The 10,790-nt window shown below is 45.2% G+C and overlaps 3 protein-coding genes across 3 annotated transcripts; all 3 read left to right on the top strand.

The window, feature by feature from the left end:
- Positions 1-1,645: 1,645 nt before the first annotated feature.
- Positions 1,646-4,514, top strand: LOC121991818. Its single transcript, XM_042545866.1, has 7 exons — positions 1,646-1,864; positions 1,979-2,094; positions 2,182-2,300; positions 2,383-2,545; positions 2,621-2,841; positions 2,927-3,260; positions 3,348-4,514. Exons 1-7 carry the CDS (start codon positions 1,697-1,699, stop codon positions 4,405-4,407), a joined length of 2,181 nt encoding a protein of 726 aa, XP_042401800.1. The 5' UTR covers positions 1,646-1,696; the 3' UTR covers positions 4,408-4,514.
- A 23-nt stretch (positions 4,515-4,537) lies between these two features.
- Positions 4,538-6,768, top strand: LOC121991819 (pentatricopeptide repeat-containing protein At1g08070, chloroplastic-like). Its single transcript, XM_042545867.1, has one exon. The coding sequence runs from the start codon at positions 4,654-4,656 to the stop codon at positions 6,697-6,699; it is 2,046 nt and encodes a 681-aa protein (XP_042401801.1). The 5' UTR covers positions 4,538-4,653; the 3' UTR covers positions 6,700-6,768.
- LOC121991820 (putative pentatricopeptide repeat-containing protein At3g15930) lies at positions 6,728-8,974 on the top strand (the record flags this gene model as incomplete). The annotated part of the gene is made up of 1 exon (XM_042545868.1): positions 6,728-8,974. A coding segment is annotated over one exon (2,226 nt), but the record flags the coding sequence as incomplete, so codon positions are not given.
- Between the last annotated feature and the right edge of the window lie 1,816 nt (positions 8,975-10,790).

Below are 10,790 nucleotides of genomic sequence, written 5' to 3'. Positions count from 1 at the left end.
AACTCAACACACAATCTATCACCAATTAAGTTCAAGAAACAATCTACTCATATTACCTCCTTCTCTTCAATCCCGTAACCCCAATCAACAGCAAGGAACTTCAAGATCCGATTCATTTCCCAAACTAGAACTGAAAAAGGATCACCACATGATGAACTAATAATTCACCGAATTAACAAAGGTAGCGCACCTACCTCCCAAACCATCGGCAACCAGAGGAAAAGAAATGAAATCGGCAACAGTGCTAGGGCACGAATCGAAGAAAATCCAGAGAAGTGGTGGGTGTTGGCTGTAGCAATCGGCCCAAAGTTCGTTGTGGTGGCTCTGTGCCGGCACGAAGGAAATCCTCCGGATCGGAAGAGGGTAGAGAGGAAGCGACGGCGCTATAGGGCAGAGACACGAGGCTCTCGGCTGCTGTGAAGACGGCGGTGGTGGCATCAACTCTAGGGCACGACACTGTGAGGAGAATCCCCGGCGATAGTTGGCTGCTCAAGCAAGGAACAAGGCGGCGGTCGACGCGCTGCAGATCTAGGGCACAGCGGCGTCGGTTGTGGTGGCCGGCCCAATGAAGAAGACGAAGAGAAGATGTCGGGCGGAGGCAAGACTTTGGTATCACCGAAGATAAAGGAAGAGAGGGGGAAGGAAACCACCACGGCGCCAGTTAGGGCACGGGAGGAGAAGAGAAGGCGCGCGATGAGGGGAAGAAGGAAACAGCGTTGGGGAGAAAGAAGAGAAAAGGAAAAGAATAAAAATTAAATAAACTTTTCCTCTCTTAAATGGGGTAGCCTAAACAGACTTTTCCCGAGCCTCATTTTTATCCCCGTAAATTCGTTCATACGAGCTCTGAAAAATTTCCAGAAAATTTTTAAAAATTCCGGAAAATTCCCTTATCATTATTCGCCACTTTCCGGTATTTTACATTCTTCCCCACTAATAAAAATTTGGTCCCCAAATTTCGTTATCTACCATCAGCAAATACTAACAACAGGCAAAGTATAAATGCTGAAGGGTAAATTAAATCATATACCTCAAGTATAAAGATGGGGATATTGAGCTCGGATCGTATCCTCGAGCTCCCAAGTAGTCTCCTCATCCGAATGATGCTGCCATCCGACTTTAACCAGCCGGATAGTCTTGTTCCGCAACTGACGCTCCTTCCGGTCTAAAATCCGTACCAGAATCTCCTCATAAGTGACGTCAAACTGAACTGGAACTGAGACATCTGTCAGCACATGCGTCGGGTCAGGTACGTATCTCCTCAGCATAGATACGTGGAATACATCGTGGACGCCTGTCAGGGATGATGGTAGTGCTAACCGGTAATAAAATAAATAATCCCTATTCATAAAATAGGTGGGGATCATTCATCTCCATCAATTCACATCAAAAGATCATGCCCTGGACCGGGCTGCAAACTTTAGGGCCGAGTTATTTTTGAAATGTGACACGGCGATCTGCGGCCCACGATTGCATCGCAAACGTGGCGCCACGTAATTGAAGTAGTTCCAACGGCTAACTTGAATGAAATCGAAAGCGGCGACGCGCATTCCTGCCATCTGACCTGGACGACGTTCCATTTCTCCCCCCTAACGGCTAGCTATCCCTGCGTAAAGTCGACCGTTGGGACATCCAGTTCTTCCGATTTTCTAATTAGTTGCCGCCGCGAGAGCCACAGTTCGCATTTTGACGGAACGGGATGGCAACAACAAACCAAAGCTTCGCGGAGGAAGAAGGCATGGCCGTGGACGACGGCCTTGGCTACCCGAAAGCATACGCCAAGCTCTGTAGAACCCTAAGCGTGCTCAATCCCTACGCGAACGGACCCCCTTTCGCCTTCCTTCCCTATACATTGAAACCCCAGGAGGTGATCCCTTCTCGACTTGAGAAAACAGCTTCTCGTTTCGTATCTGGATCCAAAATCCATCCTTTGTAGCTTCGTTCTTCTAAAACATTTTGAAAAAATTGTTTTTTTTTGCAGGCGTTGAGAGCAAAAGACTTGAATCAGATGTTTCCAGTCATTGATCCAGAGGCGCTTCCCTCTGTTAATCCTAGAGGCTTTGTCAATCTACTTTGGAAGCAACTGGATCATCTCGGGTTAGTTGATTGCGATTTATTATTTTTTTTTGAACCAAAATCTCGAACTATTTCTAGGGTTTCTAAATTTTGTGGGTTTGAATACAGGAATGCTGGATTTGATCCATCATTGTTTCGAGTTGATCCATATGGTAATGTTCTCTACCTGCACGCAGATTCGGCGTCTCCCCTAGCGTGGGATATCGATCATTGGTTTCCCTGTTCAAGTATAACTCCGATCAGGCTTGTCTGTTTGTCAGCGCTCGTTGTGTGGATTTAATTATATGCATGTTATGTTGTAAATTGTAGGAGGAGGAAGAACCGTTCCTAGCAACCTAAGGTTGCTTCAATGGCAAGTTTGCAAAAGGAAGCACAAGCAGCTGGAATTCCTTATTCCGTGGTGGGATCTGCAGCTAGGCATCTCTGTGAACCAGTTCCTGTCAATTTTTGCTTCGAAGAACTCGGATTTCAGGTCAGCGGAGCTTCATATGAAAAAATTTTAGGAGATTAAGGATACAAAATATCTTGATGAATTATACTTCCACAGGAGTAGAGCATTATCATTTTTATTCTATGACGGAGGAAGTGAAGAGCTCAACACACAGCAGGCTGTGGATGCTCACAGGTTTCCACAACACTTTGTCAATATGGAGCGGGAAGTTGGACTTGGTCCTGCTGCCATTGTTTCATCTGTAAGAGGAACAGATGCATCAGTTCTGAGGCCCCTTGATGCAAATAGATCTATAAGACAGCATTATCCTCTTGTTGGTCAGTATCAGTACTTGCTTCTGTCTTCTTCTCTCTTTCTTTCTAACTTTGCACAATTTTTGTTAAAGCTTCGTTTTTTCTGCAGCTGCAAAAAAGATCACTAAAGAAGATCGTCCTCATTGCGAAGCAACACAAAACTGTGAGAACTATGATAGAAACCCTTATCTCTCCATAGCAACAGCCAGAAATTCACTGAGGCAGCGAGAAGACATCATGAAAAAGAAAGCTGAAATACACAACTTGGAGGACGAGCTGAGTGAGCTTAAACAGAAGAATGAAGAAGATAGGATTGCTCTTCAGGAACTGGAAGCTCTTCTCATTAAACGAAGGCAAAGAGTTGAGAAATGTAGGAGGTTGTCTGAGGCACAGTCTTCTTACAAGGTTTTGCTTGAGAAGATGATCCGGGACGCCATGCACCAGTAAGTTCCAGCCAACACTAGTAATGCATCTTCCTTTGCAATTGTCAGATGTAGATCAGTCTAAACAATTATTCTTTTGCCATGCAGGAGTGTTGTCTACAAGGAGCAGGTTAGGTTGAACAAGTCTGCAGCTAGTGCTCTTATGGCAAGATTGGAGGCACAGAGAGCAGTATGTGATTCTTCAGAGAAGGAACTTCGTCGGAGATTCAAACAAAGAGATGAGATTGAAAAGCAGATAAGGCCTGCATGGGAGCTAAGAAAAAGGTCACGCATTGATGATGCCCTCTTTGAGGAAGGGCGTGATGGCACAAGAGGGAGTGATGCTGCTACTCACAAGGAACTGAGGATATTTCTGGAGGAAGAGCAAAAGGCTTCTGAAGTCGATCAGTTTCCGAGAGGAGGTGAAGAAGAGACGGAGGAATCTACTGCAACTGGTAGCAGTTCACAAGATGATGGATTGTGCCGTGTTGAATCACCACAAATCAAACATCTCAAGAATTCAGCACGTAGAGGAGAAAAAATGAGCAGCAGAAACAATGAACAAGAACAGGATCCTCCTCTTCAGGTCAATGACAAGCTTAAGCAATTGGCATTAAGTGATCAATTTTTCTGCAGTCGTGAATCAAAGAAGCAAAGGGAAAGGGGAAATCATAATAGATGTTTTACAGAGCCTTCTGAGCTGAAACTGAAAACCCAATGCAAAGAAGAGGATGAAGAGTTCTACTGTCAAATTGGCCAAAGAAATGTAGATAAGTGGCTTGAAATCCTATTAGATGGTTCAGAGGGTTCACCCCAGAAGAAACCTGAGAATCCTGACAATATCGCGGAGGACTCGATGCATCCTAGGAAAATCAAATTACTTAGGCCGAAACCATTAGAAGTAAAAACCGAGGCTGTCAAAGCTCCAACCATTAGTAGGAAGAGCTTTGAAGTGAAAGATCCGAGGTCTGAGAGCTCTAGGGGCTTCAGATCGTTGCCATCATCACCTTCGATGATACTAGGAATGACAAGGAGGGTCGACTGCATCCGGAGGAAGCCTCAGGTGCTTGATGATGATGATCATGGAAACAAGAATATTGTGTCCACAAGTAACAACAATTTCATCAAGTCCTGCGCCAAAGTAATCAAAAAAGCTGTGAACATGTAAACTTGTTGCCTTCATAGATCAGTTAATTAAGATTTCATTTGTATCCGAAAATGTGTTGTTATTTTTAAACTATTGATTCTAAGCTTTTACTTTTAGTGTATGTATAACTGCTTGTTGTATCAAATGTGTTGGTTTCGACCGAGTAATTGTCATTTCTCTTTTTTTTTAAAAAAAAAAATATTATTAAAATTTATCCAATAAATAAAGCAAAGATCCTTAACCGAAATAACTGGTTCAGTAAAAGGTATGTCGATTCCCTTAGCTTCTTCCTCTCTCCCTTCCAAGCCGCCGCCTCACCTCAGCTTACAGAAATGCGCCACCGTGCACGAGCTCAAGCAGGTGCACGCTCAAATGATCCGCTCCGGCCTCGCCTTCGACCCGCTCCCAGCCAGTCACTTCGTCTCCGTCTGCTGCACCCCAGAGTTTGGATGCCTCGAATACGCCAGGCTCGTCTTCCGGCAGATCCCCAATCCAAGCACTTTCACCTTCAACTCCGTCGCCCGAGCCTACACCAACAAGAACCTCCCTTTCCAGGCCCTCCTCTTCTACATCGAATCGATCGAACGAGGCCTCCGTCCGGATCGCTTCACGCTTCCCTCGCTCTTCAAGTCCTGCAGGTTCTTGAACGAAGGGAAGCAGCTGCATTCCCACGCGCTCAAGTTGGGCTTTTCTTCGGACGTCTATGTCCAGAACACGTTGATGAACATGTACTCTGTTTGTGGCTGCCTGCGCTCCGCTTGCCAGGTGTTTGACAAAATGCGCGAGAAGACCATTGTTTCCTGGGCCACTATGATTGCTGCTTATACCAAATCGGATCGCTTGTTTGAAGCAATAGATCTTTATCGCAGGATGGAGCTGGAGCCTAACGAGATCACTCTGGTGAATGTTCTCACGGCTTGTGCGAGAGCCAGGGACATAGAGACCGGGAAACAGGTTCATCAGTACATCGAAGAGAGTGGAATTGGACTTGATTTGGTCCTATCAGCTGCGCTGTTGGACTTTTACTGCAAATGCGGCTGTGTTTCGCTTGCGCGGAAGCTGTTCGATGAAATGCCCGAGAGGAATATATTTTGTTGGAACATAATGATTAAAGGGCACGTCGAGGATAGTGATTACAAGGAAGCATTGCGACTGTTCCGCGAGATGCAATTCATCGGCATCAAGGCAGATAAAGTGACCATGGCGAGCATGGTCCTGGCATGCTCCCAGCTGGGCGCTCTCGAGCTTGGCAAATGGTTGCACGTCTACATTGCCCGAGAGAAGGTCGAGGTGGACCTCGTGCTGGGGACTGCTCTAGTGGACATGTACGGGAGGTGCGGGTGCGTAGAAAGTGCATTCAAGGTGTTCGAGGATATGCCTCGCAGAGATGTCATGACGTGGACGGCCCTCATCGGAGGACTTGCAATGTGCGGGCACGCAGAGAGAGCGCTGCGGGCCTTCCAGGAGATGCAGAAGAGTGGAGTGAAGCCCGACGCGATCACCTTCGTCGGCGTCTTGACAGCCTGCAGCCACGAGGGCCTCGTCGACGAAGGTTGGTCGTACTTCAACTCGATGGCGAACGGCTACAATATCCAGCCCAGCGTCGAGCACTACGGCTGCATGGTCGATATGCTGGGTCGAGCGGGGCAGATTGAGAGAGCAGAGGAGCTGATAAGAGGCATGCCGATGGCTCCCGATCGCTTCGTGTTGGGAGGCCTGTTAGGCGCTTGTAGAATTCACGGTGACGTCGCTGTCGCCGAAAGAATTGCGCGGATGCTATTGGAGCTCGACCAGAAGGAAGGAGGAACATACGTGCTTCTGTCCAACATATACCGGTCCCTTCAGAAATGGGACGAAGCTAACAGAGTGAGAAAGCTGATGGTGGAGAGGAAGGTGAAGAAGCCACCAGGGTGCAGTCTGATAGAGATGGATGGGGAGGTCCACGAGTTCGTCATGGGGGACGAGTCGCACGCCGACTCTGCTGAGATTTACGCCATGGTGGAAGACATGGTTGGGAAGCTGAAGGAAGCAGGGTACGTGCCGAACAAGTCGGAGGTGGTGCTGGACATGGACGAGGAGGAGAAGGAGAGCGCGTTGTGCCGGCACAGCGAGAAGCTGGCCATGGCGTTCGGGCTCATCAGGACTAGGCCGGGGACGCCAATCCGGATCATGAAGAACCTTCGTGTTTGCGGTGATTGCCATGCAGCTATCAAGCTCGTCTCCAAGGTTTACGGGAGGGAGATCGTCGTGCGGGACAGGTGCAGGTTCCATTACTTTAAGGATGGATGTTGTTCTTGCAAGGATTATTGGTGAGAATCGCGTTTGTGCCTGATTTATTTGACGTAGATCAGTAGAATTTTCAATCAATGTGGATTTCTCTCAGCCAAATTGTCCTGCAACCTCCACAGCCATAAACTCTCTGCCATGCCCTTCCCCTCCCCCTCCTGCTCCATCCCTCTCTCTGCTCCGCGCCTGCACCACCATGAAGGAATTCAAGAGAATCCACTTCCTCATGATCCGCACCGGCCTCGCCCGATTCGCTGTCCATCAGCGTCGCCTGCTCTCCTTCTGCTGCGCCAGCGGCTGCGGCGACTTGGCCTACGCCCGCCTCCTGCTCGACGTAATCCCCACCCCTGACCCCTTTCTCTGGAACTGCCTGATACGTGCTCATTCCGATCACCGCGCGCCACGCGCCGCCGTGGCCGCTTACGTGGCGATGCTCGCCAGTGGCCTCGCCCCGAACGCCCATACCTTCCCTTTCCTGCTTAAGGGATTCACTCGCGACGACGACGTCGTCCAGTGTGGCTACGAGCTCCATGCGCACGCCGTCAAGTTTGGGCTCGCCGCCAATTCGCACGTCCGCAATGCGTTGCTCCGCATGTATGCTGTCGGCGGGAAGGTCGATTCCGCCCGAGAGCTGTTCGATAGTTGTTCTGAGAGAGATGTAGTTCTGTGGAACGCTATGATTTCGGGTTACAATAGGAACACCTTGTTCGAGGAATCGTGCAGATTGTTCGTTTCTATGGCGAGGGAAAGCATAAGGCCTAATGGGATCACCTACATCTCGGTGCTCTCAGCTTGTGCCAAAATGAGAAATTTAGACTGTGGAAAGCAGATTCATCAGTGTGTGCTTACCAGCAGCCATCTCCCTGAATTGAGGCTTCAGAACGCATTGATCGAAATGTACCAACAATGCAGTGACATGGAGGCTGCTTGGAGAGTGTTTGTAGAAATGCCAACAAGAGATGTCATTTCTTGGACAGCTCTAGTTGTTGGATTCGCAAAGTCTGGGGAGGTCGATCGTGCTAGAGAACTTTTCGATCAGATGCCAGAAAGGGACCTTGTATCATGGACTGCAATGATCAATGGCTACGTCGCCGCAAACAAATTCAAAGTGGCTTTGGAGGTATTCCGTGCAATGCAGGTCGCAATGGTCAGGCCTGATGCATTTACCATGGTGACTGTGCTCACTGCTTGTGCACAATTAGGAGCCCTCGAGGTAGGAGAATGGATTAGAACATACATGGATCGCAACCAGATCAAGATGGACATTGCCGTGGGCAATGCACTGATAGACATGTACTCGAAGTGTGGTTGTGTCAAGAATGCAGTCGAGGTTTTCGATAGAATGACCTGCAAGGATAGGTTTACATGGACTACTATAATTTCTGGCTTGGCTTTGAATGGGCACGGGGAGGATGCTATCTATTTGTTCTACAAAATGGTCGAAACTGATGTCAGACCAGATGGCGTAACCTACATTGGTGCTCTTACAGCCTGTGCTCATGCGGGACTAGTCGACAAGGGAAGACAGTTATTCTCAAGCATGATCACGAGACACGGAATCATGCCGAACGTCACACATTACGGTTGCTTAGTCGATCTTCTCAGTCGATTTGGACAACTAGAGGAAGCATTGGAGACGATAAACAACATGCCCATGAAACCGAATTCAGCAGTTTGGGGAGCTCTTCTTGCGGCATGCAGAGTTCACGGGAACTTGGAAATTGCAGAGTTGGCCGGAAAGCATCTTCTCCGGATGGACCTTCCGGACAGCGCTGCATATCTGCTCTTGTCCAACATCTATGCCAAGTCCAACAAATTCGACGAAGCACACGAAATGAGAGAAGCAATAAGGGCGAAAGGGATTCGAAAAGAGCCTGGTTGTAGTTCTGTGGAGATGAATGGGGAAATCCATGAATTTGTGGCTGGGGACAGGTCTCATCCCAGGAGTAGTGAAATTTATTCCAAGTTGGAAGAAATGAGCAAGGAGCTGAATGCTGCTGGCTATGTGGCTGATACCTCAGAAATCTTTGTTAGCATGGTGGAGAAAGAGAAAGCAAATGCTATCAATGAGCATAGTGAAAGGCTGGCAATTGCTTTCGGATTGATAAGTTCAGAACCCGGGGCGACAATAAGAGTCGTCAAGAACCTGAGGATCTGTGTGGATTGTCATAACGCAATGAAGTTTCTCTCTGAAATTTACAAGAGAGAAATTGTTGTGAGGGATAGAAAACGTTTCCACCGATTTATAAACGGCCTGTGTTCTTGCAATGATTATTGGTGATCCATACATTCAGATTGTGTAGCCAGTTTATGTATATTCATTTGTTTCTAATAATCGTTGTTGTATTATTGATTTTAGTTAGGCGTAAAACGCTAAAAAAAATATTTAAAGTGGAATTATCGTGACCTTATTTTTTGAAATCATGAAAGATCATCCAGTTTGATTTTTTTTTTAATCAAAAAGTACGTTATCCCACTAATAATTCAGTAGAATTATCCAACTATCTTTCAGTATATTATTTTCTAAATTATTGAAGTATATTATTTTCTAAATTATTGAACTATGTAACTAAAATTGTGGAATGTCCAAATCACATGTAGATAATTTTTAAAATTATTAAATCACATATTCAATTCCACTTTTATCTCTCCGTGTTCGCTCGCGTCAATCCTAATTGATTGTTACAGTATAACAATCTATTTAGACACGATTCATTCGCACATTAATTATATTGTAGCAATCGATTAAAATATTTGATTCATGTTTAAAAAATTGCTACACTCAATATGAGAGTATAAAAATGATGTTTGACGGCATGAATATAATTTGGAGAACTAGACGAATACATAGAATCTGGTTACATGTGATTCCGAGTTATCTAGATCCATCAGCAGGTGATGTTTAAGAGCATGGATATAGTCAAAAGTGTTGGGGTTGCAAGGTTGCAAACATAGCCATACATTGAAAATACATAGGAAAGATTATGAGTTTATAAGAAAATAATATCTCCATTGGTATGAGGTCTTTTGAGTAGAACCCAAAAATAAAATCATGAGAGCGTAGTCCCAAAGTGGACAATATTATATCATTGTGAAAATATCGAAATCCCTTTTCACTCCTATAATTGGTATCAGAGCGAGATCGCTCTTCACCGGACTAACCACGAACAGAAGCACGAGCTATAGCCATGATCCAAGGTCGAACCATGTAGGTGAAACCTTCAACGAAATAGGGGAGGCTCTTGTTAGAGTGTATACTAAAAGTCTAACTTTTGTAAACATTTATTTTTGAAATAAAAGAATCACATTGGTCAAATGTCTACATTTTATTTGTTAAGTGTAGTTGTTCAATTAATTTATATTGTAGATAACATGGTGTGTGGTGTCACACACAGAAGATCATGTTATCAGTTCCTTATAAATTATAAACAGTTGTTTACGACTAAGATGGAAAGTAACAAACCATTGGAATAGTCGTAGTGTAATTAGATATTAGTTTATCTTGACTAATAAATTACACTAGTACACTCTAAGTGTATTGAGTATGACCATTTTAGGTAAGTTCTTTTTATACTGACTTAATAAAAGAACTAGACCTTAGTTATTGTGGAAGTGTATGCTCTTAATCCTAATATAACAATAAGCATATATATTTAGTATCTATTTCTTTAACTTATCAAAGGGTGAGATTTAGCTTGATAAATCAATAGGCCCGATAAGTTGGGAAATGATATTACTTATAGTGTGTGTTGTTGATTATAGAAAGAAACTGTATCCTAGTAATCTAGATTGAGAATGTCCCCAAGAGGAGCTCATAAGGATTGTCATGTTAAACCCTGCAGGTGAACTTAGTCTGACATGACAATGAGGTTGAGTGGTACTACTCTTGGACTTAGATATTAATTAAGTGAGTTGTCAGTAACTTACTTAATTAGTGGACATTCGTTATCTTAAACACAGGGAGACTAACACACTCATGATAAGAAGGAGCCCATAATGTAATTTGGGATTGATGCGGTAGTGCAATAATAGCTCTCTAGTGGAATGAGTTATTATTGATAAACTTGAGTTGTGTGTTCAGGGCGAACACGGGATACTCAAGCTCATTGGAAGGCCAA

Source organism: Zingiber officinale, chromosome 6B (genome assembly GCF_018446385.1).
Source record: "Zingiber officinale cultivar Zhangliang chromosome 6B, Zo_v1.1, whole genome shotgun sequence".
NCBI classification, from domain to species: Eukaryota; Viridiplantae; Streptophyta; class Magnoliopsida; order Zingiberales; family Zingiberaceae; genus Zingiber; species Zingiber officinale.
Note: the sequence above shows the minus strand (reverse complement) of the source record. Positions and strands in the feature narration are given on the sequence as shown.